Here is a 21,899-nt window from a genome sequence, read left to right as displayed (position 1 = left end):
AAAAATTCCTGAGAAAGATAGAGTACTATCAAGTTAAATGTACATGCTAGGCTCTGGGAGTAAACTGTGCACTTGAAAAACAAAATGCTAAATGTATTTTTTTTTAATAACTAAGGATAAAAATACGAGCCCTTCACTTTCAATTCTTATTTTCTCAATTATATCAATTTTCCACTATAAATCTTTCTGCTAAGTAATATGAGAAAGCATCCAGATCAACTAACTAAGTAATTGATGACAAATTCTATAAGATGGTTGGGAAGATATTGTTAGAGTCTCATACTACTGGTCATTTTCATTTGTCAATAGAAATCTAATTTCCAAGAAACACCTCTAAAGTTGTTAAGGAAAAGGGTAAAGACCGTCCACTCTACTTTTGACTTGTCTTTTGTGCAGGCACACAGTCTCCCAAATCCTTCATGCTGAAATATTTCTGTTTAGTCTTCTAATTCACATGTACCAACTGAGTTGCAAGTACTAAGTTATTTGAAGGTGAAAATTATGAAGTTGTATATTATAACTGACATCAGTTCAATGAATGATAAAAAAAACATGTAAAAGCCTTATAAAAAAAACCATCACTACTATTTACAGAACAATATTACTATAATTACATGTGTTTCTGGAATATTTGAAGTAGACTAACAAAGTTTAACACAAAGAAAAATGAATTAGTCTCTACTTAGGCTCAAAAAGGAAAGATGCTGACAACACTTTTCTTTTTTCCAGCACAGCCATTGGAAAATATTCCCTCTGCAAAATCCTTAAATGAATATGCTGGGGGTGACATGGCAGTGACTTAAGGCATCCCTATGACACATTTAAGAAACAACCTGTTTAAAAATCTCAGTTTTTTTTTTCCAGGCTTCCACCAGCTTTGTGAATTACTGAGGCAAGTCAATTCTGTGTCGAGCAGAGCAGTGTTTAGAGCAGGCACCACACCTTTAAACTTTACAAACAGAAGAGATGTGCTTTCTTTGAACTGTACCTCTATCTCCATTGCATCTGTTGAAAACATAATTATTACAAGCTTCCACTTTGATCAGCCTGAGAACTAAAAACCAATATGCCACTGTCTTGACAGATCATTTACTTTGCTCCAGTCACTTACACGGTCTAAATAAAGTGAAAACAAACATGCACAGCCTTAGCCCAAATTGTATGCAATGCCATTTTTGTGGGACTAACAAACAAATTAGAGCAACAGCTGCTTTGATAATGCCACCGTTCTACTCCCAGTTGAGCCTTTCAACACTTTTCTTAACTGCTCAGTTAATAATTAATTGTAAATGTGTTTCAAGTTCTTTCAAACTTTAGAAGCTGATTTGCAGCCGAATAAGAGCTGAATAAATCAGTATTAACAATTCTTTTTCATTATCATCTGCCCACGTAATCCTACTAGCTTACTAGCTCTCTACTTATAAGCTTTGAGCAACCTATGTAGTCTTTCCTTTTATATCTCTCATATAAATGTAAAGAAGCATTTCCCAAAAACAGCAACTACTTGGGGTGCTCCAAAAGTAATACCTCTTGTTTTATTATGTTGGCCCACAATCTCAGAAGTGGATGTTGGTACTATGGCAGTAGAGGTTGAACCTTCCCACGAATATCTGGTTACATGTTGTTGCCATCTGACAGAACAGCATCTGACATGGAAGTGCAGAAAAAATGGCATCTATTGACATTAATGGATGCCTGCTGAACATTTATGGAGACCAAACAGTGCATGTGAGCACAGTGAGGCTGTGGATGGTGGATTTCAGCAGTGGCAACGGTGGTCACCTCTGCTGGTGCAAACTTTCATTAGTGCAACATGCAAGCTCTTGTTCATCACTGGTGAAAATGCAGAGCTAATACTGGTGGCTGTTGAAAAATCATGTTTTGTAGCTCTATCAAAGAGTGTTATTACACTCTTTGTATCTGTTGTAATTTCTATGGAAATAAATAGGAGGCATTACTTAGATGGCAACCTCCATGCAACAATCAAGCACAATACAGTATATCTGAAAATAAATAACAAAAGAGCAAGTAGTTTCAGAGCACCTTACTCAAGTATTACTGTGAAGAATGTGGCAAATATCTAGTTACAAGTTGACACAAGGAGGTGCATACAGATGGCCTCCATTCTTCTCATGCTCTTGAGGTATCTGCCATGATCCAGGTCACCTACAGAAACTTCCTGTAGACTCTCCTGTGCTTGAGACAGCCTGCATCTCTAGAAGGGTACAGGTACTGCTAGCACGGCTGTGTAGAACAGGACTGCTCACAGATGCCTTTACAAATCCCATCTCTTTTACACACAGCTTTTTAGCTGGCAAAATGTCAGGAGATAAATCAGAGTCAAGAACTACAAGTTGTATTCCTCAGGAGAAGAAATGGTGACAACAGGTTGGAAGCATAAGATTTTCAAGAGGAACAAAAGGAAAAAAATCTACAGTTAACAATGGAAGAAATCACTTTTAAATTAAAAACAATAAACATTACAATTAGCAATGTAATTATGCACAGTTCGAATATGTGAACTGAATGAATGAAGATTAAACAAAAAGATTCACAGAATCAACAGGGGTAAGAAATCCCACAATAAATTACTAAATAATGTAGTTTTATTTCTTCTGAGTAATACCTAAAAGTATGTGTTGTCTGTAAATGGGGGCAGTTAAGGAAGGAAAGAAAGTGGTTGTTGCTTACACTCAAGTGCCTCTTAAGTATCTTCATTTCATTGCATGTCTACTTACAGTGATTAAAATTCAATCAAAATGTCATATGCCCTTGCCTCTTAAAACACATCTCATTTTATTTTCACATCTGGTATGTGCTATGTGCTTCATCTAGAAAGAGCAGAGAGACTTTAAAAATACTGTCTGATTTCAACATCATGGGATTAATTCCCAGAGTGATAATCAATCTTATTCTAAATAGCCACATAAGACAAGATCCAGCAGACTTCTACTTCCTATGGCTTCCTGCTCAGAACATTGAGGGAAATCCATTTTCCAGTGCTAAAGAGCCATCAAAAGCAGATCCTTCAACTTGCAGACCTGAAAAAGTCTCTAATATGCCATTAATCTTACACATTTACCTGAGCATCGGAGGAACCCTTGAGCTCTTCCAGCCCTCTTATTTCTTGACTGCTGTTTTCTTCATTTTGATGAATTGCTAAAATAAGAAAGAGAATATGTTGGAAGCGGGCATGTTTAAATCACAAGCAGCACCAAAGTATTCTAGATCAAACAGGATGGCCATTCAACCAACATGTTTCTAAGTTTAGCTTTCTAATCGAGTTACTGAGTAGTTTTGGAAAAAGTTCTGCATAGATTTTTTTTTTTACCTAGGCAGTAAAATGCAGTACTGAATAGTTATATTTCTGCTACTAAGTTACTCCTGATTAAGCAGTGGAATTTAAGGAAACTCCCATCTTTTCTATACATTATAACAAGACCTGGTGATTCATAGAGAACAAAAAACAGAAATCCCTTTATTTTCTTTTTAATGCAGAAGGTCAACTCAGTCTAAACAAAATAAGTAGATTTATATTTCATCTCAGCCTTGGAAAATTCTTTGTAAGCAAAGTGATCTCAATCTCAACAAACACTACCATTACTCATGAAAGTCACCTCCCCCATCCCAAGATACCTGAACCAGGCACCAGTCTGCACCTGAGCTGCCACCACTTGTTTGAAGGCAAGCACCACCAGTCCTGCTTTGCCTTAAAATTACAGCTGTAAAGCGAGGCTGCCTGGGACCTGACCACTGGACAAATCAGTGTGCAGACAGCAGGAGAAGGGTTGGCAGGCAACAGTTGGAGCCTCATCAGCCACACTCACCCAAGTTCTCCTTAGCCTAACCCATCAGACACAGCCAGGTTAGGGCAATCAAGCATGGAGCAGGAGCTATGAGATCTGGCATACTGAATCTTCTGCAGGCATGAGGCATAGTCAGCCCAAGCCTCAGGCAGCATCCAGCAGCTAAAAAGAGAAGTAACTTTAGACTGTTCTTGAGCTCTACCTAAAGAATATGGATTTATTTTCTTTTTTTTAACTACAGGAATTCTGCCAACATTGCTATGCCAAATACGGTACGATGCTTCTTTCTCCCCACTCCACACAATCATATTATAAAAAAAATAAAATTAATATAGAGGTAATTACAAAAGGAGGAAAAGTCATTTTATCAATACAGTTTATTCTGTTCATGAATCTTTTTCAAACAATTTTCAAAACAAAACAAAATAACGAAAACAACAGCAACAATCAGAAGTCTGGAACAACTCTTCAGTGGGTTTGCTGACATCACTTCACTCTCTACAGCTACCCAAAGGGAGGTTTTGGTGAGGTGGGGATCAGCCTCCTCTCTCATGTAACTAGCAGTCGGACAAGAGGAATGGCCTCAAGTTGTGCCAAGGAAAACTCAGGTTGGATGTTAGGAAATCACTGAGAAAGTGGTCAGGCACTGGAACAGGCTGCCCAGTGAGGTGGTGGAGTCACCATCCCTAGAAGTGTTCAAGAAATGCCTAGTGTTGTACTGTGGGACATAGTTTAGTGAAAAACATTGATGAGAGGTGGACAGTCAACAGCTAATCATGGTATTTTCCGGGACCAGCTCAATGTAAATCTGTGAGTTCAGGCAGCTTCTCCTAGGCATGCTGCAACCAGATGTGATGGGGAAATGATAAGCAGCCCACAGCCAGCTTCTTGTCACCGTTACAGGTGCCCCCTACCCAATACCAGCTCCTGGACTTACTCTGAACAAAACAAGTCAGCCAGAAATAGAGGAAGGCATACACCACTGCTGCCCTGGGTGGCAGAACAGCAAGGGGACAGCATAGGAGCTACCAACAGCAGGCATGGAGGGCTGCAGGGGAGTGCATCTTTCAGCCAGCACAGAGGAGGAGGGTACACATCCCCAGCCTTCACAACACTAGCATCTTGGTTGCCAAACAACTTTAGTGTGAGAAATTTTAAAGCTGAAGAGAAAATGGCCTGGATTAGGACATACACCAAACAAATTCATTAAAAATAAATAAAATAAAGTAAAATAACATATTTTTGTCAGCAGTTTCACAGCTCAGCTCTAGAAAAGCTGGAAAAGCTGATAAAACAAGCCTAGCTCTCCTTGGCTGCAGTGTTGTTTAGACTCTGTAAGGAATGTAGGAAAGAACCAGTAAATATTTTCTTAAAGGAAAAAAAGGAAAGTCCCAGACCTCACATTGACGTGCTCCTAGCCCTCTTGGGAAGGAGGGAGGACTCAACCTCTTTTCCATGAAGTTTCCATCACAAAGTCAGTTGTTGTGTTCTCTCTGCCTCTTATCCAAACACACGAGGACGATCCATGGTTTGAGCCCTTCAGCTACGTTCAGGGGGTAATACTTAAGGAATCACACCATCAATATATTTTTTCCACTGCAACAATATGGCCCCTTGAAGGCTGAAGTGGCCACACTGGTGAATAATGATCTTTAATTCTATTTTCATGGTTCCAGTACAAAAAAAGTTACTAACCATTTTGTCCATAAAACAAAGAAAAAATAAAACAACATAAATCTCTTAAATATTCCTATCTAGTTCAAAAACGTACGTTCACATGGGTCATCAGATGCACGAAAGAAGCAAACTGCTGTATTTCCTCACCCAGTGTCATCTCACAGACAGCCCTTCAATTCCCATCGAGGAAGCCTATCTATGGCAGTGGCCTCAGTACTGCCCCAGCAGGCTCTTGTGCATGAAATACATATTCACCCCCAAAAATGTAAGAATTCAAGGATAATTTCCCACTTATGGACAGCTGGCCCTATATTTTTGAATAAAAAGGCTTGACGTTGCAAATTCAGCTGTAGGAAAAGCGACAGGAAGGTTAGGGTGGGATGGGAAAGCATTTCCCAGGCAAGTGTTGATTCTGGGATAGTTCCCTAAAATTGTAGCATGTGTACACAAAGGAGTTGTGAATTTTGGAGCTGGGCCAACCACTGCCCTCTCTGCCAGCATAAGCCCTGCTTCTCTCCCTGCAACACATACAATCCAGCACATCTGACAAAGCAGCAGCTTCAGGGAAAGGAAAAGGCAGTTTACCTTATGCTATCGGCATCTGCTTAACATTACATTTGTTTTCAGCATTGAAAACACAGACAGAAAAAAATGCAAATGAACGTGGAGTGACCAGCTCCCTTTTCTACCTGCAGCACTTCTCCTCCTTTGGTCAATAAGAGAGGTCACCACAAATGAAATAAAGAGATATTAAATGAAGATTAGCTTGTTAATGTGCAGATCAAATGTGTCCATTTGCAAATTAGCCAGGGAATTTGGGATGTTGATTTTTTATGATCGTTTAAGGATCACAAAGGCCAACCCCTGAGCTGAGTCCCTTAGGTCCACACGGACCATAGCTGAGCTCTATCTAGAGTATTCTTTCATAAAACTAATATTGGAATAGAGAGTACTTGTAGGAGAAAGCTTTGCCCTTTAGCAATTTGACTTCAGCTCATTAAACCAGCAGAAAAAATAGCAAGTAAAATCATGCTGTACTAGCTATATCAGCAAGATCAGACATCACAAGGGGGGTTAGAAGTGAGAGTGAACATAACCATGGATGACATGGGAACCAAGCACAACCTTTGAGTCAACAGTACTGACCGCTGCTCTTCCCTGCTTTCACAGCCTCACTTAGAAGTTTAAAGTAGATTTAAGACACAGGAAGAGATCTGTCTCCCTTAACAGTACCACAGAACACCAAGTGGCTCTGCAGCTGGACCCAGTGTGCAGCACTGAGGTTGTCCCAGCACCCAGGAGAAGCACCCCACCTGGCTCTGCTGCATGTCATGCTGCCCCTAGGTGGGCTGATCTTTGTGGTCCCAGACCTTAAGGTAAACGGTATTTGATTTCTAAAAGTCACATCATACAATTCATATGACCGAATTTTTCATACTTTGTTATTTAAATAGCAGCATCCTTCACCTAAGTGAAATAGGAAAGGACAGTTCAAAAAAAAAATAAAAAATGAAAAGAATAATCCACCCATAAAGCAACTCCTGGAACCTAAAGCATTCCAATCTTCCCAGAGGCTTTGCTCTATTGTGCAGCAGCCTAGCATTCTTCCTCCACTGTAAATGAAGTTTCTTCTTTCTGCCCCTTCTGGCAGCCAAGATAACCTCCCTGAGACAAACCCCTGCACTATCGCACGGGCTCTGCAGCCAGCCTGCCAGAACAATAACACCAGCAGAGGTGTGAACTTCCTCCCTTTGGCTCCACAGGGTGTGAACTCCAAAAGCTAATTATTTAAATGATTCAGAGGGGACTGCCATCCCCCACCAAACATTTTGCTGCAGGATGGAGTAGCACGGCAGGCATGGACATCTGTCCTCCATCCATGGTACTCCATAGCCAGCTCAGCTCCCTGCCCTGCAGGCTGTCCTGTACTCCCAACCATATTGTATTTGGGGTTTGTGCAGCTGGTGATGGATTGCTGTAAGCTCGGCCGTGTTTGATGTCCTGGTTGAGACCTGAGCACCCTAGCAGTAGGTAGCAGTGAGGACAGGGCATTTCTGACAGTCTATAAGCTCACTGTGAAGCCCAGACACAACACCAGGACTGCCTGCCTTCTGTGAGCTCATAAACCTTGCTTTGGTAGATTCACTGCTTACATTACACTGCCCTAGGCTGCTCTCAAGACTGAGCCCACTGAGCACTGCAAACCCCCAAGCACAGCCTGGCAACACCTGCCAGCCAGGACACAGATGTCCCCCACAGTGGAGGCAGCTCTGCCTATGCACTAAGTTTGGTCATCCCTTGGACTACACCCTTCATACTTCAGCAGCACACCTTCATTTCAAATAAGAATGCTCATTTATTACTTACTGTTGTTCTTTAACTTGCTAACATCCTCTAACATCAAACTACTTTGCCCTTTGTAAGGGTATATATGATTAAACTTCATGTGTATATGTAAGACATGTATATACATGACATATAGGTGCATGCACATATAAATACAAACAGTTGGACTAGGTGATCTTAGTGGGCTTTTCCAACCTTAATGATACAGTACACATTCATCATTCATACCTATTATTTCTTCTAGCCAATGAGGCACCAACATGCCCTCTGCAGATGTGAGGCACACAGCACCTTGGTAGAGATAAAGAGCCTAATTCTGAATAGAAGTGTTGTATATTTGACAAGCCAGCAGATTTACACTGTAGCATCCTGCTGAATGGTTATAGGCTATTTTTCTGCTCCTGTTCACTGCTAAAAAGACCTCGGGAATCTCCAAGAAAATTCCCTGGGGAAAGCATTCAATGCTCTGAACTGACAACAGCCTGCACCACTTGATTTATCATCTGCTCCTGGAAAGTTCACAACTTCCAGCATTCTTCTTATATCCCAAATTTTTCAGAAGCATACTTCCCTCTTCTCCCCCACAAAAGGAAGTTCATAGCATGAAGCTTTACAGAAATAACAACAAAAAAAAAAAGTGTTTTTTTGTTTTTGTTTTTTTTCCAAAGAGAACATAATTCTGAGCCCATTTCATGGTTTCTGAAAACTTTCTTATTTGAACAACGGAGCTTGTTGTTCTTCATGGAGGAGTTATAGAGAGCTCCAGAGAGGTTTGTTACTATGGCAGCTCTGAGCTGTTTGACAGCATTATAATGTTTGCTGATGCTTATTAATTTATCAGGGTGGGAAAAAAAAAAAAAAAAAAGAATGGCTTGTATTGATTCCATTGGGGAAAATAAAAGCCACATCCTCTAGCTTACATAAGGCACCAGTGCCGAGTGTTGGAAAGGAGCTGAGCCATAAATAAATGCTTCACACAGACCTCAGATTTGGGGGAACATGTTAAGGCAAACCAGGTCCTCACACATCCATACTGCTGCATTTTTGGAGTCTTATTTCCAGATAAAAAGAGAAAAAACAACAAGCAGTGAACAACTCTGAAATTGCCAAAAGCTGCATATACAGCACATTGATAATCCCAGAAATAAAACCCTTTAACTGAGAACTGGCTCCTTATTTACCATGAAACTGTGATCCTTTGCTGGAAATTACTGAAAAGAGAAAGCTTTTTAAACTCATCCTTAACATGATTCCGTTTATTAGCAATACAAAATTTGCCTTTGAGCTTTCTCATTCCTTCCCATTATGTCTGCATATATATATGCAAATTATTGTGCAGATTTCCCTTCTCTGAGTACATCACATATCTCTGAAACAGTTGGCAGCCCTTGGGGGGTGTCGCCCAGACAGCTGTGCAATCAGCTGAGTAAATCAGCTAATTAAAGAAACAAAGAAAATGCAAAAATTATTAAAGAGACGCCAGTTTACAACATTGTTCAGCACCTCTGTATCTAAAAACGCACAGCAAGCATGGGATGGAATAAAGGTGCTTGTAAATTTGGGAACAAACTACTGCTAAAATGACAGTGATGCCATTTTCACTCAAACATCAATCTGTCATTCACAGTTTTTATTCTTATTCATGCTTTGTAGTTTAAATCAACTTAATATAAATTAATTCAGCATTTTGTTTTAAACAGATAAAAACATGAAAAGTAATGTTGGTTCCATAACTGATTTCAGTATGTTAAAAATGGTCATTAACTTCTCCTTGACCTTAGGTGTAGAACTAATATTGAATTTGCACAGAGGGTCCTCATTATGCTTGTCTAGCTTCCATCCAGAAGAAATAAGTTCCCAAGGGTCTTAGTGCTACAAGCCATTCCTCAGATCTGAAATAGGAAACAGGACCCCTTAAAATTATGCAAAAAAACATTTCCTCTCATTGCAGAATTTATCAAAAGGAACAGATAACAGAAAGGGTTAGGAATCTGAAATCTAAACAGAGCAAAGCCGGGCTGGTAAGAAAGGAGGCTGACAGATGTAGATTTGGTCTGTCTGATCCACACATCATTAAAGCACCGTTCCTTTTCACTGCATCTGAACAACCACAGGAAGGGCAAACCTCATTTTGAATGAGACTTCGGTCCGCCTACGTTATATAGCCATTGTAAATTAAAGAATGAGTAAAGCAACCAATATTTCCCAATTTCTGGCTCTTAGCCGAAAGCCCTGACTGCTGTTCTTTCCACATTCTAGTACAATGTTTCTGCTAGAAAGTTCTGTTTATTTTAACCGACCCTTTCATCTGGTTTTGAAGGCCCATATTTCATCCAAAATGGCGCTGCACTGGAAGAACAGGATTTCTAATCTCTGGCTAAATAAGGGGGTGTGCTTCCTACTGGATAACCAACCACCACCAATTCACCTAGCCAGGTTTGGTTTTCATTGCCTGACACACTGTGATACATACAAAGGAGAAGGCATATTTTACACATGCCTTGTGAATGTATGGGTTCATATCATTTTTTCTTTTTTTCATCATGGAGAAAAGAAGTGCAGAATGAATAGCAAACAATATAGGATTACTACAGGAATATACAAAGGTGATATTCTTCATAGCAACAGCAGCTCAAGGAAAACAATTCAACGGTTGAACGCACAAAGCTTTACATTTTATCCAGTGCATTTAGACAGCTATTCTCATCAGCGTATTTAAATAAAAATAATAATAATCAAGCAGTAATTAATGCATCTCTAACAGTGTTGCTTGAAACAAGATGCTGAAAAAGTGGAGGAGATCCCAAAACACGATGAGCAGGCATGGAGAGAAGCTGGAGGCAAACTGTACGGATGGGGAGGTGCAGGTATGCACAAGACACAGTGATAGAGCAGGCTTATGCAAAGTGTAACCCTGCTCTCTGCTCCATAGAAATATCCTGCTGGCATGGCCAGGAAAGGAACAGGAAACAAAGAGGACTCTGAACAAATACATTCTGTGAGCTCTACAAATACCTCTCCCAATGGGCTGAAAACAAAGTATTCACCTAGGGACTGCATTTTGCACAATTCTTGTGTTTTTGACCTTAGCATGCAATCCTTTTCTGTGTATTTGCAAAACATCTGTCATCTATGCCACTAGTTTGCATTTCTCATTTCTACATGCAAGCACCTTGTAAATCATGCAGAAATAACACCACCCAAATTCTGAAACAACTACAGAAGAATTGGCTGTTGACTTGCCAAATCATGGGGTGCCACAGTCCAGGTGATCACCAAGCCAGCCACAGCACAGCAAAGCATAGTAGAGTGTGTCCTGGCTGCACAGCACTAAGAGTAACACTCCGCAGTGCCAGAGGCAGCCTGAGCCCATCTTCTTGGTATGCCTGACTTCAGGGGCAGTGGGAGAGAAACCCATAGGATGCACTGTGCTACAGAGACGGGCATTCCCTTCAATAAAGCATGAAACTTTTAGAAAGGATCATTTAAAGAAAGCAAACAAACTACCTCCCTTAGTTTAAGGCATCATATCCTTAAAATATGATGTAATTTTAAAAATATTGCTGTTTTCAGGGGACAAATTTTATGCTTTTAAACCCCATTTAAATGGGTAAAGATGAAGTTATTGAGACCAATCTAAAGCATGACTCTCCTGTACCTTTGAGTGGCTGGTACTCCAGGATAACTTATCAACACTTGCAGAAGATCTCCATCTTTTTCCAGACATTTTGCTAAGTTTGACCCTTGCTTTCACAAGGGATCTTGGAGGAAATGTTGTAATGAAATACAGCCCTACATAAATGAACCCACTGCAAAAACACACAAAGGGACATAAAAGAGCAGTACAGTTACTGATATCAGTGTTGCATGCTAGCTTTTTCCCACCTTTCAAACTCTCTCAATTTTTCCACAGGGGAAAATGCACACCTCTGTGGCACAACTGCCATTTCATTCTGTAAATAAAAACAAGTTCTTCAGGTCCCTATAGTTTTTCAATGGCAGAAAACTAGTGATAATAATACATGACTGTTTCACACCAGAGATACTGTACATTCACTTGTTTACAAGACCTGTGCATTCTAAGGGTACTTAACATGTTCCAGACTCAAACACAATGCTGAGTTTCTCTATTCTTCAGTGACTTTCATCGTGTATTTGCAATCTCATTGTTCAAGCATGTGTATAAACCTAACAAATTCTTAAGGATTTCTGGGTCAATACAACAACTCTACTACAGGTAAGTAATAACATAACATAGGATATTCATACAGCATGGACTGATTAATTATTCTAATTCATTATTTTAATAATTCTAATAATATGTCTAATTATTATAGAGGAATGTTACCAGAAAGTCTCACACAGATCTGTGCTACTTGAGGAAAAGGGCTGAATGGGAAAGACACAACTTCCTGAGCAAACAAAGCTGATAAAGCAGCAGAATGTTGCCAGAATGTTGTCCCTGGGCTCCTTCCCACACCACTCCCCACCCGCTGATAAGAGCAACTATCCTCGCTTTGCACTGGTTCCAGCTCCTCTCAGCCCTGTGAGGAAGGATCTAAAGATATTGAGTACCTGAGAGAAAAAATTGCTTATAAAATCCAATATTGGCAAATGCAAACTCATTCCCATAGGAAAAATCATATGAAACTGTATGCAGGAAACAAGCATGTCTCAGTTACAGCTCTGAGCAGTTTCATTTTCTGAACTTAATGCTCAGTAAGGATCAAAAAGGAAAACACACAAAAAAAGAAGAGGATTAGTAATTAATTGATAAGTTACCAAAAAGAAAACAATCAGAAAATATCATAACACTCCTGCATAAGCTGGGGTGTTTCTGTGTTTTAAATACTACATACTGCTCTGGTTGCCCCATCTCAAAACAACATAATGGAAGATGAAGCAAAGATGATCAGCTTTAATGGAAGAGATTTAGAATGAGGAGCAAGTAGTACTCCAGCCTGGAAATGAGACAGCTCACTGAAAATATGACAAAAGAGCACAAAACAGAAAAAAAGATGGATTGGGGATGGATTGTTGCATAACCTAAGAGTAGTTCCATAACACATACCATCGTGGGGATTGTGTTTAAACAAACAAAAAATGTTTTCATGCACCTCAGACTGTGGGACTCACTGCCACAAGATGGTCTGAAGTACCAATGGATTCAAAAAGTGATCTAACAAATCAGTGGTATGAAAGCTCACCAGGGGCTACCCATCACAGCAGCGTGGGTACAGCAAAATCCCTCTTTCACAGACTGGTAGATGTTGAGTGAGCACATCAGGACTGTTTGTACTTGTTCTGCTTCCCCACCCTCTCCTTCCCCATCCTCTGCTCATCACCTACAGTGGAAGCAGAACTGGATGCACTTTTAACCTGACCTGGCGTGGCTGCTGCTGTGTTTCTAACCTGGTGATGTTGCTTCAGGTGAGCTCAAGCACAGCCATGCTGCAGCTCCAATGGCACTCAGAAGGTGGCACAGCTGCTGCTGGGAGGGAGAGCTGCTCACAGCCTGCAAGGCTCAAGCCCCACTGGTGAGCTCACACCAAATATCCTGCCCTGTTCTTCACAGGACAGAGAGAAGAAAAAACCTGTTTGTTCCTTTAAAGTTAAAGGAATTTGCTGGGCATTGCCATGGTGTGCAGTTCTTGCTCAGAGATGCCTGACTTCTTACTTGTGGACAGGATTAACATGAGCACAGAGCATCCACCTGACAGACTTTGATCAGTTGTGATGTACCCGTGTAGTTCCGCTACTGGCTAAACCTCCAGCCTGAGGCTATTTGCTGCATTTTCTCCTGCTTTAGCTGCCTTCTCTAACACAAGGAACACGTCACAAGCCATGACAAGCAATTGAGATAAATGCCAGCCCTCGTAAAGCTTCAGAACAGAGGCTGCCTCTCTGTTCTGCTCCAGCACACTTGTGGTAGCAATCACAAACCAGCAAGGTATAAATAAACACAACTATTTTAATTGCCAAGTGCCTACAATTAAAAACAAAGTTATCTTCTGCTCCAGTTATTTGCTTCCCAAGACCTGTTACCAAACCAAGGATGACAGCATTTAATCTATTTATTTCTGATGTTAAGCAAGAACAATTTTAATGCATTTTTATATGCCACAGAGAAGTTCACAGGATTGTTTTCCCTTCTTAGGTCACCTTTATTATGAGAGCTTTATTCTAGTGAAATATATATATGCTTTGTAGTCAGCAGTGCAACTGAAAACCATCAAAACTTCAGGATTACATGCATTAATTCTACTTCTTTTGCATTGCTCTGTTAATTTGCAAATAAACTACCAATGTTAAATTCTTTCCACATGAGAGCTCTCAAGCACCTATTTACTTGCTTCTTTGCTATCAGAGTGCTATGGATGCAGCATACTTTTGAAATATGAAAGGGGAGATCTCCACAGCATACAGGTTGTTCATTTCTCAGGTTCTGCATTTTTCCTTCAGCCATCTGACAGCATTATGCTTGTTCTCATATTCTTCCACTCCACAAAAAAGACCAAAGAACACCTCTGGAGGAAAAGCATTCTCACCCACACTTTGCAGACTTCACTTTCTGCTAATGCTCTCCATCAAGTCAGACCAGTAAGAATTTGATGCTCTGCCCTACCCCTCATCAGGCTCATGGCTCTGTCTTCGTTCACAGAGCATTTTGTCAGCAGATACAGACAGCGTCTAAGTCCCTGATCTGAAACAGCTGTTCCAGCCCAAGAGCTGAAATAGCTGTAATTACTGCTTTTCATACACTGAATTTCTTTGACTGCTGTGTAGCAGCCTAAGCTTTATTTCACTACTTGTTCCACCCTGATAACCAAAGGCAATGCTTCCCCTGTCCAAGCACAGCAGACCTCAGAGGCTGGAACCTATTCAGCTCTCATGGAGGAGGCTGCAGTTCTCACGTGCTCGTGTAGCACTTTTATGCAACATAACACAGTGACTGTCACAACAGCCCTAGACAAGCAGTATTAAAGGTTTTATCAGCCAGTTTTCCTAGTACAATTAAATCACTGAAAAATGCCTCTCTGAAGGCAGAGTTATATCCAGAAATAAGGTAATCTAGGAACAAACTGCAAAGTCTCTATTTTAATTAAAATATATATATATATTTTTACTGGTAGTGGTAGCAAGATGCCTAGAGGAAATATTTCAAAACACTGTAATTTAAAAACCACCAAGACATCAAAAGCAGCATGTAAACATCTATACAACACCTCTTGGATTTGCAGTGTGGACCTCGAGGACAGCTCTCGGTGAAGGCAGGTCCCACCACAACACCCAGACCCACCCAGCATGCAGGATGAGGGCTGCAGCTCACTCTCAGCCTGGAACCAAACCAGGGCTACCAGCCTAATAGCCGTGTGCCTCAGTTTTTAAGCCAAAATAAACTCTTTGTCTGAGGTTTATTTCCTGGAATTATATAGAGTTTTGGACAAGGTTAGAAGAACAGTATCTTAGAAAGATCCTGTGGCTTTTAGCTCCAGAAGTGCTTTCTGTGAAATATGCTTCACTTCAGTAGGCACAGCTTACCACAGCCCGACTGCTCACAGTAACTGCTATGCTGTGAACCTAACCATCAGCAATAAAATAAATAAGCATAATCAACCACCCTAATTTACTCTGCTTCTATTGAAGTAAAGGCATTAACATAAATTAGACCTTACAGTTAACCCTGCTCATGTAGCCATTTATTTTTTTAACAGTTGTCCAAGATAAGGCATAAAGAAATGAAAATTTCAAAAACAAATGTGCCTGGTTTTGGCTAAAGAGTTCTTTCATTCAGATCAAAACTGATCTTGCTGGTGTTTCCATTAACATATTAGGAAGGGCTGGTCAGCACATCAGAGCACTGCACGGAGCTTTGTTTATTTAAGGCTGAGATTTTTAACTAAACCATTTTTATCTGCTCAACATGGGCTGCCACTCTACCAGCACAAGGGAGACCGCAAGAGCTGCTCTCCTTCCTCATTTTATCTCCTGCAGCTCATTCCCAATCCAGTTGCCCCCATCACACATCGCAGGGGCACAATTTATGGAGCTATCCACTGAATGGAAATGAGATGCTAATTCAGGTTAAAACCAACTCTTATAGAGAAGGAAGCTTTTATTCACAAACAATTGCTGTAATAACATTTGCCAAAAAAACTGAAGATGAGAAGCAGGGACAGAGATTTCTTGATGCTGTATAACTGCTAAGTAAAAGCTTCATGGAACAATCCCCTTGATATATTTTACAGCAAAACAAAAGGGAATCCTTCTATCTCCCCTTAAAATACCCTGTTTTTCTCTGCACTGAACCAGAGCAGAAGTATTTCCATGATCAACCATCATAATTCAGGGGGGACTGGGCCGGCTCCGTGTGAGGACAGCAGCTGAGGGCTGCTGACATTCTAACTACCACAGCAGCTTCAGAAGCCAAGCAGTGATTCTCACAGAAGTATTCAACTCTGAATTCACATTTGCATTTAATTTTTTTATTTTTATTTTTATTTTTTGTGGATTTATAGGTGACCATGGATGTAAGCTATGGATATTCAATTTCTGGTCAAAGACGCATCACACTATCTGAAATATTTTTGTAATACTGAATCGTTTGCTGATGTACCAAGCCACACCTTATGGTGCCTTGCATTTAAAGTGTCATCTTGTGTGTAGTTGTGTGTTGTGTATAATAACTTTTTGCTGTACTTGGAAGCAGCAGATAGACAGACGGATACAGATCCTATGACACCATATTATTAGCAAGTCAGAAAATAGCTTGAAGTGCAAGATCTATTACCTCAATCTAATGCAAAATCACTGAAGTCACAAGAGATGCTCAGTGAAATTACTCTCAAAGACCTCTAAGGCTTTGGGAACGTGCCAGTAATTTAAGTCAACTCCCTCTCTGTTTTGCTCTGGCAATACATTCATCTCTCCCTTTGCCATAGGCAGTTTGCCCTGACTGCACATTAACAAGCAGAGGCACCTGAGAGTTAACCCCATACAGGGGCAGGTCTGGTCACGTAGGTTTGTTTAGTTCACATACAAATCCAGGAAAGCGGCTGTGCTAATAAACCTTGACAGAGGTGAATGACCATGGATTTCAGTACCTTTATACTGCATCAAGAGCACATGCTGTAACGCTCATATTCTCAAATTTTCAGTTACCCTTCTCCCCTTCTCCGGCCTCACAACAGAATTGCTGCTACAGTCATTTGGGTGCATCAGACAAGTTCTCAGGAAAGAAAACCCTCATGCACAAAGTTGGCCTTTTGCTTAGCATAAGCAAACACACCTGATCAGGCAAGTAAAACATAGCAAAGATGGCACAAGAAACTGTGCCATCAACAAACACAGTAAAACTATGAACTTACTTGTCTGTTATAAAGCTAGAGGTAATAGCATTATCCAGCAAGAGATCTGTGTTCAGTTCAAGCGTAGCACTTGGATTTTACCAGCAATGCCATTAGATGTGACAGGAAGAGAAGCAAAACTTCACAGTAATTGCACGGTGCCCTGTATGCAGATTCTCCAGTGAGAGGAGAATGAGATCCACCTTTGCTTCCTAATCTTATTAGGACAGTAACAAAAATACAAACACTTCAGCGACAAAAGGGAGCAACCTTGTACAAACCTCTCCAAAGTCCAGTCTGACTCACCTGACTTCCTTGCTTTCAAGGCAATGACAGCAGCCAGCTCTCTCTGAACCTGAAATACCAGGGAAAGGAAACGATGGTTATTGTTACTGATATGCAGTGAAACAAACAAGAAAAGCAACCTTGGTAGAATACAGAGTATCGGTATCTTGGAACAGTAAACTGTACGTGGCATTACACAAAGTTTCGAAACTGAAGTCACTTTTCTGGGAAATCTATTTCTTTTTTCAGCTGGGAATTCTGAGACAATGATTTTGTTTCAACCTTAATTTAATGTAAATACTGCACCTTCCTCAGGGAATGGCTAATTCAGTAGCTTGAACTGCAATTTATTCGTGCAGCATATGTCCTTCACAAGCACGCACTTAAGGCTTCTTCCTTCCCTTGTTAAATGTTTATTTTAGCCCTACTAAGCATCCTTGTAGCCTTGGACTTCTGCGTGACTGCAGCACAGGCACATTCTCCATGCTGGGGTTTGGTTTGGTTCATGGATATAAGTGACATGCACTTTTGCAGCCTTCAGGAGGGAACAGCCTATCCTTCTTGCATGGCTGACATTTCAGGACCAAAATTCAGCTCCAGGTGAACCCGCAGAAATAGGAGCTGTCTGGTTTCCAGATTTCCAGGCTACCTTACCAGGCTGTGGTGAAATGACTCTGCCATGCCAGCCAACTCCCTCTCTCAGCCTCTTGTCTCTTATAGAGACTTTCCTGCATTCTCTCTATTTTCCATGTAATCTCTATGCTACCAGACACAGACTCTTTGGCAACCTCACCCCTATAATCTTTTCCCTCCATAGAGCTTCTCCTTAAGTAGATTTCCACATTATGTATATTTCATTTATGTTGTATACTTCTCACTGCCATCACCTGTCTCCCTGCAGCTGCCTCGAGTGCTCTGCACTTGAGGACACACAGAACCCCAGATGCTCTCCTGCATACAACACAACCCTCCTCCCCCGCTGCTGCACCCACTTCTCCCAGCTCTCCTTGTTTCCCAGGGCAGCCCATCCTGAAAATAACAAAAGGACCGTGGGACACTGGATTATCTTATCCCTCTGCACAAAGTCTCCCACATGGCATGCTGGCTGTCTTGTCTAACAGACCCGTGCACAGCTCAAGGCTATTCTGAAGTGGGAGTTTTGGTATATGATGTCTGAGAGGATGTGAAATCTAAAACATCATTACAAGACACAGAGTACAACCAGAACTATGGCCACGAAGAGCTCCTGTAGTAGCACAGTCACAACAGACAATATCCCATCCACAACTCTGAAAAAGAGTTTAAAAATGTGAAGGCAAAATAATCAATTTTATATTGCTCTGACCAGAAAGACTGCAGGGGTTATCAGGACAAGACAAAATTGCACAAGACATCTCAGGACAATGGTCACCCTGCATCCGCTAATCGGATACACAGCTGCCACCCAACAGCCTGTTTCAGGTGGGGCAGAAAACAGTCATGCCAGAGGCCACATCCTTCCTCCACTTGTATCCTTCCTTCCTTTATGGCGAAGGGAGGGACAGCTTTTTTGCTGTCTTTGCAAGGTACAAGGGTCTTTTCTACTCCTTGATACTGCCCCATGGAAAAAGACCTACTTTTCTGCCACTCTAGGCAGGAAAATATAAATGCAGTGCCACAGATCTCTTAAATGCTGTCCTGTTTCCAACACAATTGTGTAAGCTGGCAACATCATATTCCCTTCCTTCCTTCCTGAACACTCATTCCCATGTCTGGAGAACTGTTAATCATGTTTAATATAAGCACAAACTACAAGCATGATAGCAAAGAACACTTTTTTTTTTTTTTTTTTTGCCAAAACAACTTGCATGCTTACTTGCAACAATTAATAGATAGAAGTAGTAACACACACAAGCTATCCAGAGAGATTTTCCATAAAAGCCCAGGTCACTTCTGAATAACCTCACCAGCACTTCTCTTGGCTAAACTGCTCAGACCTTGCATTCTTCAATAACCTCAGCAGGAGGTAATAATGTGAGTGCCCCAGCCCCAGACTGCTCGCCCACATGCAGATGATATCAACTAGTGCTCTGATGTCTCATCTTTATCTTTTGGTGTTTAAAAAACACATTACCTCAAGATTAGCCTTAGGAGACATAACAGTCTTCAACAGTCATAAACATACCAATTAATCCAATCAAACAGAATTGGTAAAATGCAAATATCTTCATGAGCATTAAAAAACAAAACAAAAAAACAAACAAACAAAAAACAAAAAAACAAAAACACACCACCTTCCCAGAAACAGGAAAAAAACCAGCATCTTGGCATCCTGCTATTCTACGTACAGTATTTCTTTCACTTACAAGGAAGAACTTTCTAAGTTTGAAGGACAGTGTTATCATCACAGGCAATAACAGCACTACTTTTCTGTATTTTCTCTCTATTTAGCAAAACATCTCATTGGTTGGTGTGTGCTAAGAATGCACCAGGCACTGAATTTAATCTGACCAAAACCATTAAGTTAAAACAGGGAAAAACTGTTCCTCTAGTCTTAATATTAAGTAAATGTTCCTTCCTCAAAGGGTTTCATCCTGTCTGTCTGAGCTCCCTCTCATAGGATTCATTCCACTCACAAAGAATTGGCACTGCTGAACATCATTCTAGATCTGCCTGGTGTCCCTAGATTTCATAATCTGTATGCTTCTGTCTATTTTAGCATAAATGCACTTGACATCTCTGCTGGACATGCAATTCCTATGCATCATTACACCAATGGAAATCAGTGTACAATATTCATTCCTCACTGCATACGTGCCACACATTGTCATACTTCTTCCTAATAGGATTTCAGTTACTGCCTGTTTGACAAAAATCGATAGTAGCACTTCACATTGCAGATAATAATCTAGACTCAAAAGTAAAATATATATTCAAACAAGAGCTATGCTTACTGTAATAAATTGAGATATTAAATACAAAAAAAAATGTTTATACACGTAGATTGTCACCCACTACAAAGTGAACAGTATCTAAATAGTATCCCATTTTGAGTAACAACGCAGATGTCAAGACTGATTCAGCTTAAAGACTAGCTCACCACACTGTATTTACCGAAATATTATTATTACAGTCAAAAGAGAATGTTTTGTGCATGTTCTAAGCACCTTGCCACATCTTATTTCAGTTTTCCTTTTGCAATATGAAAGAGCAAGAGTATTCATATGGAATGGTACCCATTTGCATGTCTGCTTCAACAAATACAAGTGGTATATTTATACAGTTAATATTCCCATCCTCAAAAGACAAAGATGGCTAAAAAAATGTAAAGAGTTTAATTCACATTTTTATACCTCAAGTAATGACAGTATGACGGACTCCAAATAAATGTTGCAACTGGATGACTTCTTAAGGTTCCTGGAAACTGTTTCCCAGATGCACTCCATTAACACCTCAACATGCTCTTCTATCTTACCACAAGGTGATGCAACAGAAACATTTAGAGACATCTCAGAGTGCTCTGGTTTTAACAGACATTTTAGATGAAGCTTCTTTTTGAGGACATGATGTAGAATCCATTGCAGCTCTGGAATGCTTCTTTAAACCCAGCAGTGATCTAAACATTTTTCTTAAAATGCTCATTGCAATGGACTATACAATAAGAGCATAAAGTTTGATAGGCTCCATTCAGTTACCTTCACTGACTCTGCTTCTACTGTAGAGAAGATCATAACTACTCTGCCCTGGTAAGGCCCCACCTGAAGTATTGTGTCCAGTTCTGGGCATCCTGGTACAAAAAGGACAGGGATCTCCTTGAAAGATTCCAGCAGAGGGCCACAAAGATGATAACGGGCGTGGAACACCTCCCTTATGAGGAAAGGCTGAGAGAGGTAGGTCTGTTCAGCCTCGAGAAAAGAAGTTTCAGAGGGGATCTGATCCACGTCTATAAATAACTAAGGTGTGGGAGGCAAAAGGACAAGGCTGGACTATTCTCAGCAGTGTGTGGTGATAGGATGAGGGGAAATGGCCACAAACTGTAGAATAGGAAGTTCTGCACAAATGTGTGTGGGAACTTCTTCCCAGTGCAGTGACGGAGCAGTGGCACAGCTGCACAGAGAGGTGGTGGAGTCTCCTTCTCTGGAGATGTTCCAGACCCGCCTGGACGCCTACCTGTGCAACCTGGGCTAGGGAGCTGCTTTGGCAGGGGGTTGGACTCTGTGATCTCCAGAGGTCCCTTCCAACCCCTACAGTTCTGTGATTCTGTGATAAATTAAAACCAAAACATGACCAAGTTAGTTTCTTGTATTTTGTACCTGACTGCTCCTAAAAGAGGTGCATTCCTTTTTTGGATTATGCACAAATTAAGATGAGAAAAAACCCTCTGCAGTTTTCTCCAACTGCCCTTCTGATTTGGTATCATTTGCCACAGCCATCACTATTATCTTCTGTGATCTTCACA

At 40.7% G+C, this 21,899-nt stretch overlaps 1 protein-coding gene across 4 annotated transcripts in view; it reads right to left on the bottom strand.

The window, feature by feature from the left end:
- RAPGEF5 (Rap guanine nucleotide exchange factor 5) overlaps positions 1-21,899 on the bottom strand; it is a 148,482-nt gene that overhangs the window by 84,567 nt on the left and 42,016 nt on the right. For all 4 annotated transcript variants that reach the window (XM_065753506.1, XM_065753507.1, XM_065753509.1 and 1 more), the window contains exons 7-8: positions 17,483-17,531; positions 3,083-3,159 (exon numbers count right to left, since the gene is read on the bottom strand). In XM_065753506.1, coding sequence (XP_065609578.1) covers positions 3,083-3,159; positions 17,483-17,531 — 126 coding nt within the window. The remainder of the gene's footprint in view (positions 1-3,082; positions 3,160-17,482; positions 17,532-21,899) is intronic.

This window comes from Cyrtonyx montezumae, unplaced genomic scaffold, assembly GCF_038088225.1.
Source record: "Cyrtonyx montezumae isolate F1298 unplaced genomic scaffold, pur_monq_1.0 scaffold_8, whole genome shotgun sequence".
Lineage (NCBI taxonomy): Eukaryota > Metazoa > Chordata > Aves > Galliformes > Odontophoridae > Cyrtonyx > Cyrtonyx montezumae.
The sequence above is the reverse complement of the archived record's forward strand: the minus strand, read 5'-3'. Positions and strand labels throughout refer to the sequence as shown.